General features: G+C 42.9%; 1 protein-coding gene across 1 annotated transcript in view; it reads right to left on the bottom strand.

Moving 5' to 3' along the window:
* Window positions 1-20,721, bottom strand: part of LOC126481703 (epithelial discoidin domain-containing receptor 1-like) — an 833,514-nt gene that overhangs the window by 79,049 nt on the left and 733,744 nt on the right. Inside the window, exon 13 of the mRNA XM_050105651.1 lies at window positions 2,882-3,031. Within this exon, the coding sequence (XP_049961608.1) occupies window positions 2,882-3,031 (150 nt within the window). The remainder of the gene's footprint in view (window positions 1-2,881; window positions 3,032-20,721) is intronic.

Below are 20,721 nucleotides of genomic sequence, written 5' to 3'. Positions count from 1 at the left end.
ATGTGAGTTTATAAGTGATATGTATATTTTCTTATTCGGAAAATTGCAAATTTTATAATGAGATAAAAATCCGAAAATGTGGAAAAAATATCCGTTCTAACTCCGCTTAAGCGATTTAGACGTTTATGTTTTTTAAAAAAAAGAAAGAATGGCTTAATTTATTTCAACCTGTACCTATGAAATCAGTTATCGGGAGTCTTTGTGGGCAAGCATTTAAAAGGTACTTGCTAATAGTGTTTGTGAATATGAACACACTCTAATGACCTGTGTGTTGCCTGAAAACACGAAGTTACTCCTAACTGCTTGTCGACTGATTGCTGTGTTTCGTTTTTACATTTTTTATCGTTTTAACAATAGCAAATAATTCTTGTGCGTTGTGGACTTATTACAACACTGAAACTTTTGAAATTCAGTGTAAGTTTTCTAATAAACCAGCTGCAACCTGCTGCTTTTATAGGTGTTTATTTTTCCATGATGACGTTTCAAGATGCCTGGTATTCCATCTTCAATGTTTACATTTATTTGTATGTTTTGAACAATGCTTCTTTACCAAACGCGTTGCAGAACTTTTAACACGGGTATTTTAAAATGTTGTAAGTAAAGAAATAGTGTTTGAAGCTGAAGAAATGAATTAAAATTTGTGCCATGGTTGGAACTTGAGCCTGGGCTCCTTGCTTACTAGGCAGCTATACTAGCCATTACACCACCACAGCCCTACAGCTAACAGCTGCGTAGTCCAGTACCCTCCCTAACACAAACTTCAATTCACATCTTCAGCTTATTTTCCCCTTCTTAGATTAAGCTGAAGATGTGGACTGAAGTATGTATTACAGGGAGCATTGCACTAGGGTAGTGTGCTGTACAGCCATGTTAGCTGGAGTGCTGTGGTGGGGAATGGCTGGTTTCCCTCCCTAGTAACCAAGGAGGCCTGAACTCAAGTCCCAGCCATGGCAAAAATTTTAGTTCATTTCTTCAGCTGCCATCACTATTGTAGATAAAGATCAGACGAAAATGTCTTGAGGAAAATATGATTATATCAGATCTGTAGAGGAATAGTGTTCGTGACATCTACACTCCTGGAAATGGAAAAAAGAACACATTGACACCGGTGTGTCAGACCCACCAGACTTGCTCCGGACACTGCGAGAGGGCTGTACAAGCAATGATCACACGCACGGCACAGCGGACACACCAGGAACCACGGTGTTGGCCGTCGAATGGCGCTAGCTGCGCAGCATTTGTGCACCGCCGCCGTCAGTGTCAGCCAGTTTGCCGTGGCATACGGAGCTCCATCGCAGTCTTTAACACTGGTAGCATGCCGCGACAGCGTGGACGTGAACCGTATGTGCAGTTGACGGACTTTGAGGGAGGGCGTATAGTGGGCATGCGGGAGGCCGGGTGGACGTACCGCCGAATTGCTCAACACGTGGGGCGTGAGGTCTCCACAGTACATCGATGTTGTCGCCAGTGGTCGGCGGAAGGTGCACGTGCCCGTCGACCTGGGACCGGACCGCAGCGACGCACGGATGCACGCCAAGAACGTAGGATCCTACGCAGTGCCGTAGGGGACCGCACCGCCACTTCCCAGCAAATTAGGGATACTGTTGCTCCTGGGGTATCGGCGAGGACCATTCGCAACCGTCTCCATGAAGCTGGGCTACGGTCCCACACACCGTTAGGCCGTCTTCCGCTCACGCACCAACATTGTGCAGCCCGCCTCCAGTGGTGTCGCGACAGGCGTGAATGGAGGGACGAATGGAGACGTGTCGTCTTCAGCGATGAGAGTCGCTTCTGCCTTGGTGCCAATGATGGTCGTATGCGTGTTTGGCGCCGTGCAGGTGAGCGCCACAATCAAGACTGCATACGACCGAGGCACACAGGGCCAACACCCGGCATCATGGTGTGGGGAGCGATCTCCTACACTGGCCGTACACCACTGGTGATCGTCGAGGGGACACTGAATAGTGCACGGTACATCCAAACCGTCATGGAACCCATCGTTCTACCATTCCTAGACCGGCAAGGGAACTTGCTGTTCCAACAGGACAATGCACGTCCGCATGTATCCCGTGCCACCCAACGTGCTCTAGAAGGTGTAAGTCAACTACCCTGGCCAGCAAGATCTCCGGATCTGTCCCCCATTGAGCATGTTTGGGACTGGATGAAGCGTCGTCTCGCGCGGTCTGCACGTCCAGCACGAACGCTGGTCCAACTGAGGCGCCAGGTGGAAATGGCATGGCAAGCCGTTCAACAGGACTACATCCAGCATCTCTACGATCGTCTCCATGGGAGAATAGCAGCCTGCATTGCTGCGAAAGGTGGATATACACTGTACTAGTGCCGACATTGTGCATGCTCTGTTGCCTGTGTCTATGTGCCTGTGGTTCTGTCAGTGTGATCATGTGATGTATCTGACCCCAGGAATGTGTCAATAAAGTTTCCCCTTCCTGGGACAATGAATTCACAGCGTTCTTATTTCAATTTCCAGGAGTGTATATAAATGGGATGAGATGACTATAAAATTAATTCACTTACACAAACTCGTGTTTTGAGGCATAATTTGTTGGCTTGGCACACTGGGAAATGAGTGTCATTCATATGGGTCCGTTACTCCATAAACATTAATGTAACTGAAGCTACAGTTTCGCTTTTATGTGCTAGGAGCATTGCTGTCACGTCACATGATGAGATGGCGCACTAGCTTAAGTGTGGGAATCACGTCTGCAGGTCATCAAAGGTTGCTGGACAGTGATGTGCGATGTACTGATGCAGATGTATCTGCACATTGACTGTAGTGCAGCTGCTGCGGCTGTTAGGTTGCGGACACAGGGTGAGAGGGGACAGTAGATTGCAAGTGGTGTCTGGCAGGTAGCCTACTCACCATGCCGAAGGCTCCCTCGCCGAGCTTCTCTAGCGGGCGCAGGCGGTGCCTGGGGAACTGCAGCAGCGGCGTCGTCTCTGGCGGCGCCTCGCTGGGGATGCGCACCGTCGTGAAGCAGCCCGGCTCCAGGTGCTGCTCGCGCCGCTCCGACTGCTGCCGACACGCGAGACCGCTCCACTGTACTGTCATATCACACAATACTTTAAGTACTGAAATAAACACAGGGTGAGGCGGCGCCGTCCCCTACTCACATGAGAACCGCGACACGCTGCATTAAATCACACAGTTTTCTTATTGGTGAACGAGAGAAAACATTTCGGAAACAATGCTGCTCAGAATCGACACTAAAATGTCTCAGGAGCTATCATAAAGTGCGTCAACGAAACTACCCCTTCCCTCGGGGCGTTCATTTTCACATATTTCATGGTCTACAACAACGGTTTCCACTATGATGTGTGACAGGACGACGTTCTTGACAGCCTATGAAGCAGCTGACAGCCTCCTGGACGATTCAACGGTTCTCCAAGGACACCGAGCGGCAGCAACCCCACTGAATGTGACCTCACACCATCTTACCCCATGGAGTGTAGGGCTACCGCTATTTTTGCTCTAGTACACAGGAGTGTTCAAAACCGCTCGACGAAATTTGAACGTTATCCGAAGCAGAAAAGGATGTCTATGCTTTTTCATCCCCCATATTTCGTGATCCCCTGTGGTGTGTGGATACAGGAGTTTGAATGTGACACTGGTCCCGGCGGAGGTTCGAGTCCTCCTTCGGGAATGGGTGTGTCTCTTTGTCTTTAGCATAATTTAGGTTAAGTAGCGTGTAAGCTTTGGGACTGATGACCTTACCAGTTAAGTCCCATAAGATTTCACACACATTTGAACAGTTTTTTTTTTAATGTGACACATGCGTGAATAAAACGGCGAAGAGGCCTTCTAAGAGCCTCAGTTCAGTAATACCGCTGGTGCCACCTACACACCTTTGTTGAGAACTTTAAAAATGTACCTGTACAGGGTCAACTTTTCACTGATTCCTAGGTGCCTGCGGGAGAGGCGGCTTTCGACACCCCACAGCTGAGTGGCCCTAAGCAGCAGCATTACCCCCTGCATGCCTCACTGCATCTGCGACGGTGTCGAAGGGTTGCCTATCTCGCAGGCACCCAGGAATCCGGTGAATGGTTCTCTCTGTACAGGTACATTTTTAAAGTGCTCATCACTAGGGCACATGTGGTAACGACACTGTTGTCAAACTGAGAAGTCTTTGAGGCATCCTTTGCTGTTTTATTCACGCAAGTGTTAACTTCGCACCCTCCCCCCCCCCCTCCCCCGTCTCACGTGCACACTGCATTCCTAGACCACAACCAGATCATGAGAATTGTACTGACGTCGAACTGCGAAATAATCGTACTAAATTCGCCAGTTTTTCCTTAAATCAAAAACCAATTGGAACTACACGATCTATGCTTACTCTGTTCCTTCACAATTGTGACCCTTTGTACATTGTAACTTTAATATCCATGTAATGGAAGCTGATGCTGATATAACGTACAGGCACTTTTGACTACCACATAAAATTGTTTGTAATTATCCGCCTCTTTCCACATCCAACTTTTTCCACATATTTACAATCACAGTTTTTTCTTTCAAGAATTATCGCCTGAATTACTAACATGTAGACTATTGCAACTCCAAATCACCTCTTATTCAAAGCGACGCAATGAATTTTGTGGGATCTACTTCCATCCAGTAATCCTGTGACGCGTGGTGTGGGAGTCCTTTTCAACTTACTTTAAAACAGTTTCTTTGAAATGTATTTTGAAATTACTGAAACATCAAATGGTGATGTACATGGTCAAAATATCCTAATAGAGGTAATTTGTTTCATCAAACAGACACTGTTTTCTAAATAATATTTTTTACTTCAATGATTGTCAGCAATGCATCGAAAACTTACGAGGTACTTTGGCCTGTACATATTTGTAATCTATGATTGAAATGTTTTCATCTGTGTATTAACTACATTCCTTTTCATTTTCTGTAACTCTTATGACATTCCTTCTTCAATAAATTTGATGTTTCTAACCCCATACCAACCGGGTTCAGTCAATCTATACTACGATATTTACACGACACTTTACATATCGACAGGTTTTCTGTCAAAACCGGCTGCGAGAAAATGTTGTGCTATGCTCAGCTCGAAAAGTGTGGTTTTCTTTTCTATATCGCACATAGTTTTAACTGCGCTGACAGGGCATTTAAAGCATTCGACAATTTGTTTCTCCCATATATATTCTTAATCATTTTATATAATTATAAACAATAATTATATACATGTGCTGTTCTCTTTTCTTCCTCACAGTAGGTTTCATAGAAAACAGGAAAGTTGTATTTATAGCTTATTCTTATACTTAGACGACTTCTGTGGAATCTGAATTTACAACAATAAACAGGACTCAAGGTCAGGGAGAGTAGGGGAGAGATGGACAGAGGTGGGAGAGGAAATGGAGATAGAGTCGATGAAGTAGGAGATTCGCAGAGAGTGCGGGCAGGACGAGATAGTGAGAAATTGGGGGCGAAGTTGGGGGGTGGGGGATGGAGGAGAGGATGTGGAGAGGGGGGGAGAACGAACTTAGAATATATATCCGATTCCCATATTTATTTAGCAACGGAGAAGCACTAGTATATTATAATATGGTTTGTATGCAAGCAGAACTTCCATTCTTTGAGGGTCGCTGAATGCTATTTGGATCCACCTGAATCACACAGACAACTGGAGTTCAGCTCCATTATAAACTGTAATATTCATTTAATTCATAAGAAGCTTTGTAATTCTGGCGTGCGGTGTGTTTGATGCCACACATACGACGTGCCACTCTAAAGAATGAAGCACCTCAGCTGGGGTGAGCAGTTGTTCACAGTTCTGGAGAGTGTTCAGTTAGGTAGATCAGTTACTTGAAGAATGAGTGTTGTGATTCGATTGTATTAAACAGTATGGTTGAAACATGGACTATTACATGGAAGAGTAGTAATATGTCTTGGTTTTGTACTGAAGAATAAATAAACGAATATTACGGAAAAATTTTCTTTGTGTATCAACCACTTAAAATCACCTCAAACACTATACGAATCCGTGGATATTTAGTCTTTCACGAACCAATGACTACAAGATAAATATAAATAAATCCAAGGGAGGTGCAGATCTGAGAATCTACTGGGGCTTCTTTTGATAGAAGAAACAACTACTGTAGTTAGATCTCAGAACCACCCCAGCTGGTAAATCAGACCCTTCCTTTCTCCTCGAAATTTAAGCTTGACTTCCCTCTTTATTTCTCCACCTCTGCTTGCATACAGTAGTATGTTGAAGTAATCTTTTCGCAATTTCGGTTAGAATATACTCCTTGATGTTATGGAGGTGAAAGAGGTAAAATACAGGGAGCGAGACGTTTTGTAAGACTTGCACGGAAGAAGACGAAAATCATAAGGCTCGGATATAAAAGGAATCAATAATCAGGCCTTCCCCCAGACTTACTCAATCTGTACAATGAGTAAGCAGACAAGGAAACGAAGGAGATATCTGAACGGAAATTAAAACTTAGGGAGAAGAAATAAGAACTCTAAACTTTGTCTCTGATAGAGACGGCAAAGGACAGAATCAGTTGGAGAGAGAGGGTCGAATTATATCCGGCGACGGTGAAGGAATTAGATTAATAATGGCAAACTAGTAGCAGTAGATTAGTATTTTTTCATTTGGGCGGCAGAGTAACTGACTATTAGCGAACATAAATTTACTTGTTAGGAAATCTTTTCTGAATGTATTTGTCTGGAGTGCAGCCTTTTTCGGAAGCGTAGCGTGGACGACAGACAGTTCAATTAAGACAGCAGAAGCTCTGAAAATGTCGTGCTACAGAAGAATGCTGAGGATAAGGCGGATAACAGGACAACTAAGGAAGGGGTACTGAATCACAACAAGGACAAGAATCTGTGGCACAAAATGACGAAAAGAAGGAATTAGTTGGTGCAGTACGCCCTTAGGCAAGAAGCAACGTCCATATGGTAACGAAGGGAAGCGTGGGGGTAAAAACTAAAAGGGAGACATAGGATTCACTATAATAAGCAGCAGTCATGCAGAGATGAAAAGGCTTGCACAGGAAAGAGTAGGGTGAAGTGCTGCACCAAACCAGTCTTCAGAATAACGGCTATAATAGAAACAACGATAAAGCGAATTACTGTTCATATTAAAATTTACTTCTTCGGAAATCTGGTAGTGAGCGGAGCTTGTGCAGTACGCGCTTCTGCCGCTAGGCGCGTACATAGCGCTACTCGTTACCAGTTCAGCGCCGCCTGTGTTGTCGACCTGATTTCTTCTGTTCATCTGAAGTAATTGTTTTTGCTAGCGCCGTTTTGTTCGTGTTTCGTTTTTTGTGATGGCCACTTTAAGTGAAGAACTTGCAGCTGTGAAATTTTGTTTTCTACTCTGTAAAAAATGCTGTTGAAACTGTTTTAATGTTGAAAACAGCTTACCAAGACGACGCTATGATAAGAACTCAAGTGTACGAGTGGTTTTCTCGATTTAAAAACAGCGACATGTCGAATGGTGACAAACCTCGTTCTGGACGTCCGTCAGCTGTCCGAATCGACGAAAATATTGGAAAAATTCGATAGCTTGTGCTGAAAGACTGTCGACAGACAATTGATGAACTGTCAGAGATTAGTGGGTTATTTTGGAGCTCGGCCTTCGTAAAAAAATCCGATTTGTGTCAGACAGGAGACTGGTTCTTCCACTACGAAAACGCACCTCCACACACAGCCATGTCTGTTAGACAGTTTTTGGCTAAAAATGGCATGGTTCCGCTACCCTAAGCACCTTTCTCACCGGACCTGGTTCCATGCGACTTTTTATTTCCACGCACGAAAAGGGCTACGAAAGGACACCAGTTTGACAACACTGGAGAAATGAAGAAAAAAGAGGAGGAGCAGACAGCTATTTCTAAAGATGACAAAAAGAAAAGAATTTCGAGCAGTGGAATTACCACTGGGGCAAATGTATTAGTTGTAAGAGAAAGTATTTTGAAGGTGCCAGGGTTGGTATGCTACAAATTTGAAAATATATAGCTTTAAAAAAATAATTCCAGTTCCTTTGGGTAACCCCTCGTACAACTTTCAGCCATGTGACATTACGTAAATCATCAGTTTACCGAGGCTATTTAATAAAAGACTAAGGCCAAACTCATAAAAGGCAAAGGCATAAGAAAAGGGCACACTTAGTACATAAAACAAATCCTTCATAAATCCATGCCTGCATATCTAAATCGACACCGTCTCACTGCTGCTGTAGACGTTAGCCTCAGAAGAAATTAAGACATACTAATGCTTGTTTCCTTTCAGTCGCTTCACTTACCTAGTGCAGTTCAACGAAATCTTTATGATCGGCTTGAATTATATAATATCACCCCTTACTCATACATTAGTTCATAAAAGTACTTCATTTAACATTCAGTACACAAACTTACAACTAACTTCATTTTCATTCAATAACAAACTCAACACCTGGCATTGACCGGGTATTTATTTATTCCAAACTTTTATCTCCTCCTTCACACCCTGTCTGTCCATCTCCTCCACCCCTGCCTGTCAGTTCCCTCTACTCCTTCTCTGACCAACTCCATCACTCCTTCTCTGTCAACCTCCTCCACCTCCACACTCTGTCCGCCTCCGACACCCAGCACTGTGTATCCATCTCCTCCTGTCCCTCTCTGTGTCCACTTGCTCTTCCCCCCTCTCTGTCAATCTCCTCCTCTCCCTCTAAGTCCACCTCCTCCTACCCCATCTCTTCTCCTCCACCTCTCTCTCTGCCCATCTCCTTTCCCCCTCTGTCTGTCCACCAACTCCCCCTCTCTCTAACCATCTCCTCCTTCCCCCTCTCCCTGTTGGTCACCTCCTCATTTCTTTGTCCAGCTCTTCCTCTCTCTGCCTGTCTCTTGCACCTCATCTCTCTGTGCATCTTCTCCAACCTCTTCTCTCTCCTTCTTCCCTCCCCCCCCCCTCTCTCTCTCTCTCACTCACAGCCCCTCTCTTTGTCTATTTCCCCTCCCCATCTTCCATCTGTCCATCTCCTCCCCCCCCCCCCCCAACGCTGATCCAATAGCAGGCTGGTGGTTCTTACCCCTGGAGTATTTCTTTCCAGACTGTAGCTAACATGTGTACCAAATTTGACTGAAATCGTTCCAAGTGTTTAGGATGAACTTTGTCCCCGTGGCTTCCTTCACGTTCGCGCATGTCAAATATATTTCACATATAGTTAACATATTTCACACGTACAGGGTAGCACACAATAAGTCACCCTATTGGATTTTGATCCTACAAGTGTACTATTGGGGCAATAACTTTCAAATTGTGCGCTCAACTTCGTGCAGTTCGTGGAAATTATGCCAGATGTCGTTGCGACTTCATCGCTTCCGTTTTTTAGTCTGTCATTTCAGTTTGCCGCGATGGCGGACAAAGGACGGTTGATCGTCGCACAAAAGACGAAGATTGTGTTACTGTTCGCGGCGACGAAGTGTTACATTGGCACAGAGAAGGTTTCGTGCTCCTTTCAGCACACGTTGAGCTCCAAGCCCATAGACAATATTCAGATTACATCAAAAATTGGAAGGTACTGCATCTGATTTGGAGTGCCTGATTTGGAGTTCGCCGCAAAACACTGAAGCAGTTCGAGTGGCTTTGACTTGTAGTCCGAGTAAATCAACAAGAAGTGCCAGTGCCGAGTTGGGAATTTTACGCCGATCTGTACAAAGAATTATTCAATTCGACCTTCGCTTGTGTTCATACAAGATGACTGGGGCTCATAAGCTTACTGCGAGAGATAAAGAACGGAGACTGCAGTTTGCAAGGTGGGCAATCGAGCAAGACAGAGAGGCAGTGCTACACAACACGTGGTTGGCAGTGCTACACAAAACGTGGTTGGCAGTGCTACACAACACGTGGTTTTCCGACGAAGCTTATTTTTACGTGAACGCTGTTGTGAACAAACAGAACGTTCCATTGTGGGCACGTGACCCTCCGTGAATAATCCACACGAAAGACACCTACGGGGAGAATGCGTGTGGGTCGCGATGTCAAGCCGTGGAATCGTCGGTCCGTTCTTCTTCGATGCTACAGTAACCCGTGAATGCTATTTACACATGCTGCGAAATCAGTTATTTCCTCAACTCATGGCCTCGTGTCTTCCAGTGCAGACACAGTGGTTCATGCAGGATGGAGCACGCCCCCATACTGCCAACGTTGTGCTTCATTTCCTACACGAAAGACTTGGCCTTAGGGTATTGTCAAACACATTTACAGAACGTTATACAGGAGGAGGAATGTGGCCGCCCCACAGCCCGGACATTAAACCATGTGACTTCTTCCTTTGGAGGTTCCTTAAAGAGAAGATGTACCACAGAAAACTCGAAAATGTAGTGCAACTCAGGATCATCATTGTGGAGTTATGCCGCGCCATTCCAGATCTGTGTCGGAAAGTCGTCACGAATGCGTGTGTGCGAATTGAAGAAGTTGTAAACCAAAACGGCAGTCACATTGAACAAGTGATTCATTAGCTTGTATTTCTAAGCCGTATTGTGAAGAGTCTGGCAGAGCACTGAAAGACCTGAGTCGAAACAAGGCCCCGGGAGTAGACAACATTCCACAGGAACTACCATCTGGTGAGCAAGATGTACGAGACAGGTGAAATACCCTCAGACTTCAAGAAGAATATAATAAATCCAATCCGAAAGAAAGCAGGTGTTGACAGATGTGAAAAATTACCGAACTATCAGTTTAATAAGTCACGGATGCAAAATACTAACGCGAATTCTTTACAGGCGAATGGAAGAACTGGTAGTAGCCGACTTCGGGGAAGATCAGTTTGGATTCCGTAGAAATGTTGGAACACGTGAGGCAATACTGACCCTACGACTTATCTTAGAAAATAGATTAAGGAAAGGCAAACCTACGTTTCTAGCATTTGTAGACTTAGAGAAAGCTTTTGACTGGAATACTCTCTTTCAAATTCTAAAGGTGACAGGGGTAAAATACAGGGAGCGAAAGGCTATTTACAATTTGTGCAGAAACCAGATGGCAATTATAAGAGTTGAGGGGCATGAATGGGAAGCAGTGGTTGGGAAGAGGGTGAGACGGGATTGTAGCCTCTCCCCAGTGTTATTCAATCTGTATATTGAGCAAGCAGTAAAGGAAACAAAAGAAAAATTCGGAGTAGGAATTAAAATCCATGGAGAAGAAATAAAAACTTTGAGGTTCGCCGATGACATTGTAACTCTGTCAGAGACAGCAAAGGACTTGGAAGAGTAGTTGTACGGAATGGACAGTGTCTTGAAAGGAGGGTATAAGATGAACATCAACAAAAGCAAAACGAGGTGATGCTGAGGGAATCAGATTAGGAAATGAGACACTTAAAGTAGTAAAGGAGTTTTGCTATTTGGGGAGCAAAATAACTGATGATGGTCGAAGTAGAGATGAAATAAAATGTAGACTGGCAATGGCAAGGAAAGCGTTTCTGAAGAAGAGAAATTTGTTAACATCGAGTATAGATTTAAGTGTCAGGAAGTCGTTTGTTAAGTATTTGTATGGAGTGTAGCCATGTATGGAAGTGAAACGTGGACGATAAATAGTTTAGACAAAGAATAGACGCTTTCGAAATGTGGTGCTACAGAAGAATGCTGAAGATTAGATGGGTAGATCACATAACTAATGAGGAAGTATTGCATAGAATTGGGGAGAAGAGGACTTTGTGGCACAACTTGTCTAGAAGAAGGGACCGGTTGGTAGGACATGTTCTGAGGCATCAAGGGATCACAAATTTAGCATTGGATGGCAGCGTGGAGAGTAAAAATCGTAGAGGGAGACCAAGAGATGAATACACTAAGCAGATTCAGAAGGATGTAGGTTGCAGTAAGTACTGGGAGATCAAGAAGCTTGCACAGGATAGAGTAGCATGGAGAGCTGCATCAAACCAGTCTGAGGACTGAAGACCACAACAACAACAACAACAACTCCTTACTTCTACATCAATAAATTACAAATCTTGTCAACAACAAATGTGTTATTCATGAAACAAATCCGGCGACTTATCGTGCGCCACGCTGTGTTTGAACACATACTTCATCTACATCTTCAGCGATTTTCGCCTTACTGTTTCATTTCCATGCAGGTCAATGTTTATGACGTCGTATCTCCCAAACTACATGCTGTACAGTGACATACTTTTACACGTACATTCCATGTTTTATGTTGATGCTGTCTGAAAGTTGGGTCCCGAACACAGTTAACAGTAAACGTCACGTCTGATGCGGTAGTGTTACCGCATGAAAAACGAAAATGTAGTGAGTGATAAAACTGTTTCCTTTCGTTTCATAAAGATTTGGAGTTACGTGTACTTAGCGCTCTCATTCTGCAACTCTGGATGAATAAAATCTGACTATACCCACGTCGTGCTCTGTAGTCTTCTTTCACCCCCAAACGCAGCGCTTTTATAGGTAGGTGGTACTTACCCCTACTGCGGTTGTTTCTGGACAGAAAGTGACATGTGTACCAGGTTTGGCTGAAATCGGTCCAGTGGCTTACGGGGAGAAGTGGGACTTACACACATACGTACGTTTTTATAAAACGTATGCATATGCGATAACCACGAAGCCTAGAGTGTTAAACTGCTTGGATATTAGTGCCCTTAAGAAGTATTAATGCTGTTGATGTAACAAATTTAGTAGTTTTTTCTATTTTCTATGACTGAAGACAAAATTCTTCAGACGTAATTTTCTCGATCACAGACGCGTTTCAAAATTGACATTGCTACTATTAGAATGACACAAAGTAAATAATGTAAAAACTAAATACCATCCTATAACAGGGTCTGTCTAAAGCGCACAGAAGGAATGTTATATCTTTCTCTGTACATTAGTTATCATAGATAAAAATACAACTGATGTGAGGTAATTGTCATAACGAAAAAGTTTCACTAACTTTGCAGTTAAATAACTTTCCGTGTGATTTCTTATTATTAGGGGACGGTGGGGAAGAGTAGTCAGGGCGGAGAAAGCGGCCATTGGATACTTTTTTTGTTCCGAATAGTGCTGCCGCATGCCGAGAAGTTCTCGCACTAGTTCTGATTTACACTCTCCGGGCGTTTGACGGAGGAAGCTTGTTCCGTTATTTCTAGTAAAAACTTTCCTGGTTTTTTATCGTCTGATATAAAGTAAGTCATTTTATTCTTGCTACCTCATTCATACGTGAAGTATCGTTTCCTTATCAAACGTCTTTTGGGCTGCAAACGTACTTCATTGTTGCTTCTTCCGGTGGTTTGATACTTTCATTTGCGAAAAACCAATGTCGACATGGTATCAAAATCCGACATATAACGGACTGCTCCAGTCTTCTGTTATTATTTCCGATTCCAGGGCATCAAGATGCCTAGATAACATGTCTGAAAATCAGAATAACGAACAAGGGATGCTGCTTCGATGGCCCTGGCCCAATTACTCCCCTGGGTAGGGAAAAATGGCACTAAATAAGCCTTCACAAAAATGCGTCTAGTTCGTATATATTATTTGATATTTCACTTAAAACACTTTAAAATACCACATAATAAATAGATTCAAAATGGGAGGGGTAAGTTTCTAGCAATCAGTTTCCCTTAAAATGACCTTGCCCTAACATTTCAGTATTCGCCTAAACTAACTGAAGGTAACAATGTAAGTAAATCAAGATATCTGAATGTTTCTTTGAAGTCCTTTCCATTCAAAGCCCAATGCGTCAACCACTGTCTCATTTCAACTGTTAAGAAAGTAGCAATTCTGATTCATTCGTTTCATGTGGTCTTTAAAGTAGGAGAAGGGAGGGGGAAATATACTAGCCTAATCTACGGGTATTATCATCGATTTCATTTTCTCCATTTTATTCATAATAGCCGAATCCAAAAGGATACAACAAAAAAAAAAAAAAAAAAAAAAAAACAAGCAAAACAGACACACACACGCGCACACACACACACACACACACACACACACACACACACACACACGGCCACGCGCGTGGGTACACATGTACTCACTTAAGTGGCATTATGCAGTGATATATGACATACACTATACACAGATTACAGGTATATGGGTGCAGGACATTCTACTTGGACAGTTTCACCGAATTATTTAAGTACAATATTATGCTCATATAGACGCTACATTTGAAAAGGGGTGGGGTTGTTTATGGTATTCTAACCCTAATAGTTTAGTCTGGACCACATATAGGTTGCTTGTTTTAAATAGAATCAACTAAATATCTCGAAAACGAGGCATCGTACGAAAAAAATGTTCCAGGCAGTAACGCGACATCCTCCTCTAGCACTTCTTTTCCTTAGCAGACGTTGTCGATACCAGTATTATTTTTCGAATTTTGGACACATCAGTATTATCTCAGATGGTTTCCTGAAAAGTTTCATGTAATTTTATACACAATTAGTTATATTTCAAGCCAAAATTTATGAAAAGGAATTACTCTATTTTCGATGCTACACTCGAAAAGTGTAGCAACATCGATCAAACTTCAGTAACGGGACACTCGTGTTCAGATTTTTCTCAGTGATACGACGTAAAAAATGAGGGGAACTTCCATAAAACAATACCACTGTGGACGTAGGTCATTGTGTCACTTCATCTGAAGTGTCAAGAGAAACTCTGTCCGCACATTTACAACACTGCAGGCGGCAGCGGGAGTAGTGTTTTCACTCCTGATGACAGAACCATAAGTTCTTAGTACATACATACTCGAGGAGTGGCTTCTGTGAAATCGTATCAAACCTTAAAGTCGCAACTCAGAGCTATCAAGAACGTAAAATACGAGGGTTATCGTGCATTCTTTTCCGTTATTTGCATCTTTCCTATACTACACAAAGACATGTTCATTAGTAGAGCTTTCTTCCCTATAACATTACACAGTGTGTTTCAGAAGCGATGGACAATATTCAGGGATTGACAGGAATGATCATTCGAAACAAAAAAGTCTAGTAAACATGGGCTCTGAAACGCATACCTTAAGAGCTATTAGGAATTCTTGCTCTTCGATACACTGAAACAAATCTCTTCTACTGTAAGCTGTTCCCTTCACATATTTTCGCAAGTGATAATATGGACCAAAACAAGAAAATAGTGTCTCTAAACTGCATATCTTAAAAGTTACGAACACTTGTTCATTAGGAGAGTTGTGTTTCAAAGTAGCTGGCCGCTGTGGCCGAGCCGTTCTAGGAGCTTGAGTCTACAACCGCACTGCTGCTACGGTCGCAGGTTCGAATCCTGGCTCGGGCATGGATGTGTGTGATGTCCTTAGGTTAGTTAGGTTTAAGTAGTTCTAAGTTCGAGGGGACTGATGACCTCAGATGTTAAGTCCCATAGTGCTCAGACCCATTTGAACCTTTTTTTTTTTTTTTGTTTCAAAGTATTGATGAATAAGTGCTCATAGCTCTTAAGGAATGCGTTTTAGAGCTCATGTTTATTTGACTTTCTTGTTTCGAATGATTGTTCCTGTAATATCCCTGAATATTGACCATCCCTTCTGATACACCCTGTATATGTTGCAATGAAGAGCGATGGGCTTACTTTCATACATATGCAAAAGATTTGCAATGAAAGAAAATTTTCAGCATTAGATATAGAACTTAAGGTTACCAGGACATTTCTGGAGAAGAAATAAAATACTCTGCATGCGGGTAAATCGATGTAGGTTTAATTACATTGCATTTCCTGTAGGCTGTCACTAGCATTATGAGCATAGGAACAAACGTTGAAAAATATATGAACGGTAGGTATCTCTCCAAACTGTGATTCATCCACACAGCTCACTCGAAACTCTCTCTAGCGCTGAGTGCATTTATAACCTTTTTCTCGCAACGCTTCCTTTGTTAACGTAATCGTGCGCATTAAAAAGTGTAGTCGAATGGGCGTGGATGCTCGAAGCGCTAACCAGCGTATGAATTCATTTCGCAGCATATTTTCCTGAGCTGACGCGAGGGGACGCTTTTGCCCACGCGCGAGCTTTGAGGTGTACGCCAAACTTCGAGGCAAAATTTCACGCGCAATAAACTCGTGCATGAATTCATCTGAATAACAAACACGACCCCCCCTGTTGCGGAATTTGTTACGCTGCGCTACGTTTCCCCGCTTAACAAGTTACACGCAGCCTGCTATTTTTCGCTTTGTTCTTTCGGATATTTCAAAACAGCTTTTAACGTGGTAGCTTTCTACACAGCTGGTCCAGACTGCAGCTCGAAATTACTAGCTTATCCTTTTGCGCAACTCCGGTACACAACAGGCGGGAAAACTATGATTTCAAAGTGGCACTCTAGTTGCCATATCTCAACACAAGGTACGTTACTAGTCTGGGAAAGAACTTGGTGGTGTGGATTTCTGACGTTCACCGCCGTTTTAAGCTTAATCTAGAAATACACTACACTTTGTCAGGTCTGTTTAATGGGATTTGAACAACAATGAAGGAAGTTAGTGTGCCTACATCTGACAACTTGCCCTCGTTTGCTAGTTTCCTTTCAAATAGTTTACCTGTGCTGCAGAGTGAAAATCTCATTCTGGAAACATCCCCCAGGCTGTGGCCAATATATGTCTCCGCAATATCCTTCTTTCAAGAGTGCTAGTTCTGCAAGGTTCGCAGGAGAGCTTCTGTAAAGTTTGGAAGGTAGGAGACAAGGTACTGGCAGAAGTAAAGCTGTGAGGACGGGACGTGAGTCGTGCTTGGGTAGCTCAAATGGTAGAGCACTTTCCGGCGAAATGCAAAGGTCCCGAGTTCGAGTCTCGGTCCGGCACACAGTTTTCATCTGCCAGGAAGTTTCATATCAGCGCACACTCCGCTGCAGAGTGAAAATCTCGTTCTGGAAATTTACCTGTTGTTTACACATCAGTAGAACCGGTTTCAAATATCGCTTGTGCTATCTTCTCCCTTTATCAAAGACAGAAAAAGAAATAAAAAACTTCGTTTCAAGAAAAAAAAAACTGGTGGACTGTTAAGCTAAATCATAATTGAATCTGAAAAAAATACCGAGCAGACGGAAAATAAGTCTGGAGTAATGCAGTAACAGTAAAAGTTAAAATTTTACCAATGAATTAAATGACCTAGTTAGTACCACTATAATGTCAGACAGGCAAAAACCTTTGCATCTAGTATAAATTAAGTCATTGTCTTGAGTATAGTACTGCCAGCATCTTAAAATTCACAATGATATTCTGTAAAGTATTGAAACTTCCAAAACTCACATAAAAGCATCTATGCAACTTCATTATCACTCAGAGTACTGGAACAAATGCCACAATTTTTCATAATACACATTAGACTGATTAGGAGCTGCTAACAACAAATATTCAGCGACATAAGCAAAGTACAGACTGCTATGGTCCAGTGCTTGGGAACGAACGTCTTGCAAAGATCGAAGCTGGTCGGCTATTCGCTCTTCCGTCTAGAGCGTGAACATTACTGAGGAGCACCGCCATCTGTTCCTGTCTGATGTCTTCTCTGACGTCCATGGAATCTTCGAACAGGATGACTATCCACGTCACATGACAGGATTTCTGATACAGTGGTTTGAGGAGCTTGATAGTGAACTCACTATGTCTTCGTCATCAAATTCTCCTGATCTCGATCCGATGGAACTCAGGACTGTATCTATCGGGTGATGACGAAAACCTCAGGCTCGTAATTTATGGAAATTCCATGACCTGTCCGTGGACATTAGATGCAGCATACCTCCACAAACCTACCAAGCATTTATCGAATCCATGCCATGCTGATGTATTACATTCCAAAGGTGGACCAACATGCGTGTAATAGCAGAGTTTGAACATTCTTTGCCGCTTTCAACTTGCCGTGGCGCCCTAGACAGTAGGCGCCGACGACACCACGCACAACATTTACGTCGTGCGGGTTGCAGCTATCTCGGCACCTACAGTTCAGATGATGCTCGACTTTACAACCAGGGAACTCAGTGGCCAGGCCAACAGAGGCCATCAACAGCGCTCCAGCCAGGCTAACCAGGCGGCGAACACGGCGACGATAGAGGACATTGACAAACCAAATCTCGTCATGAACCCGCTACGCCACGTACCGACAATAGAACCCCCCCCCCCCCCTCCCAAGTATCCATTCTCCAGCCAGCTACTTAGGCCGGGGCTTGAGCTCCGGCCAGCAGATCCGTCACAGCCAGCAGCCGGAATACCTACACCTGCGCCGTGTCAAAGAGTGAGCCGCCGCTTTGTACAGCACGCCGCCTCCGCGACGCTGTGATCTAAGTTGTACAGTGACGTACCAGCTGATACATGATATCATTTGTACTGTTGTTCTACTGGCAAACAAGATAGTGTCAGACCTAAAGTTTTCTATCCTCATTACTGTTAGGCTGTTAACACTTTAGCAAGTTAAGTACATATGTAAGATTCTGTCAAGTGTTTTTTCTTCCTATAAACTGACGTTGGCTGCGGACTGGTTTACTAAAACCGATCTGGGGACATCATTTTTCTGTTCAGATTAAAGTTCTGAATATTGCTTTATTTGTTTACTTAAAGTGAATGACTATTTCAAGCGTTGTGGGCTTTAATTATTTATTTTGTGAACTTGGAACTCTGAAGTAATTTCTTTGGTGAAGAACTTTCTTTTATTTGGTTTTTGGGGAGTTTTTCTATTTAGACTCCCAGGGACTTCAGAAGTACTGGAAACGTATAAATTTTCTTGTCACAAATTTTTATGTCATCAGACTACCTGGTTCGGTCTATAATGACTACCTTCAGATCTTTTCTGTAGAAACATGTCCTAATGCTGGAATTGTGTTTATCAATATATTTGTATGGTTGTGACTACGTGTGTTCTTTTGTGGATGTCTTCCTAGAGAGGGACTCGTCACGGCTGGTACTATAGCTCGCGTTACGTAAGACGTCGCTTCCGAGCGTAGAGGCGGAGCAGAAAGGAAGCTTGGGGGGATGAGAACTGCGCATGCACAGCAGCAGAGAGCGGGCAGTCAAAGTCCACGTTGCCGAAATGCATTGCTGAGGATAACGGTCAGGCTCATTTGCCTACGATACACTGTATTATACGTTCAAATCTATGAGGCGACTAGTAAATATTAAAACCAATTTAGATCTATTATCATGACAGAAATATTAGTTCATGTCTTGACGACGTTACGTCCACTGCTCCACAGATCGCTCCACATGTCATCGGGAGGCGAGAACAGCTAACACAGCTTTGTGAAGACGTGAAGTACAATTTTTCTCAACATGACTATTGTCTAAAGACGAGGTAATTGAAACTGCTTGCAATAAGTATCATTTGTTGCGATTTGAACTGTATTATAAGTAAAAATGTAATACACAACGAAATTAACTTCAATCACAAACCGAAATCATTTTATTTGCTTGATAACTGCTTCTACTCGGTAGAGTTTATAAAACTGTGTATAAGGTGTGTGTGTTGATTTGTTTGACTGTAGTTAAGTGTAACCACTGCGCATAAAGAAGAAGTAGTGGTACAAAAGACTAATGAATAGACTGTCGTAAAAATGATAGGTAAGTTATCATGTTTTCGTGGTTAACGGGCATTTTGAGTGTAAACTAACTCGTTCGACTTTACAGTGAGGGACCGCAATTGTAAACCATTGAACAAGCAAACAATTAACCGCCATCTGCGAGTAACTCCAGGGAATGATGGCCGATAACATCGATAACGACCGATATCTCGACAAGTAACCGTTACTGTAATTTTAGGGCATTATTCAATTCGTCCCTTGAAAATGACAGGGATTTACTGTGTAAATATCGGACTCCCGTTAAATAAATCCAGCTGCAATCTCGCGAGTTATTAGAGCATACAACATGGAGGGAGAAGCTTATCTTCTCCTAGTGGTAATATGTTGGACATTATAGTCTGCATAATTCAAAGTATACAAAGACCTAATCAAAAAGGCTATGAAGTTCTCATTATTATGTACGCAACTGATATGTTGAAAAACACATTTTTTGTACCACGAGCATTTAAGACTAAGAATATTATTAGTTTGTTCCAAAGTCAACATCGCAATACCACTGTCACTTCTATTTCAAACTATTTCCAAACAGTGTGAGTGTAAATTTACGATGATAGGTTCAAGGCTTATATTCATCATCTTTTGCCTGTCAAATTATTCTTTCTGAATCTTTTCAGCATGCCACACGGACTGTGCCCACGCTACAGATGGGATGTTGTCTATTGCCTCATGCATAAGCGATTCATTTAATGTTATCCTGAATGTTTTTTCTCCCACACGGCCTTATCCCTTGCCCAAATTAATTCCACAGGACTACACTGACAGTGACACGTGGGTAAATGTAAAACTGTGTGACCCCATTCACATGCAACGAAGTCAAGTTTGTACATTCTCTCACGTGACGTGTATAAATTAACGGGCTGCAGGAGATCGACACGAGTCTGGTTTATACTGTGCTTAATGTTTTTATTTTAAAGGCAGGGAAAAATATCCGCTTGTCTGGTGTTTATACTTGGTGTTTTCTCTGTAACAGTTGAATTATAACTGGCAACGACCGACTTCGAAGCGACGTACGACAAGAATTGTGAGTCAGGTCACGAAACTGACAGTGTTCATTTCCGAATGGTAGTCACTGCTGTTTCTCTTACACGTAAGTACAAGTTTACTCTCAGAAACAAAACAAGACGAACAGTCAGCATGCATAATAATTATACGAGAAACTATTCCTATGAAAGCTTTAAAACCGCCAGAACCATCATTTATTTTTCAGCAGATC

The sequence above is a fragment of the Schistocerca serialis genome, chromosome 5, assembly GCF_023864345.2.
Source record: "Schistocerca serialis cubense isolate TAMUIC-IGC-003099 chromosome 5, iqSchSeri2.2, whole genome shotgun sequence".
NCBI lineage: Eukaryota > Metazoa > Arthropoda > Insecta > Orthoptera > Acrididae > Schistocerca > Schistocerca serialis.
This window is presented reverse-complemented; position numbering and strand designations above follow the sequence as displayed.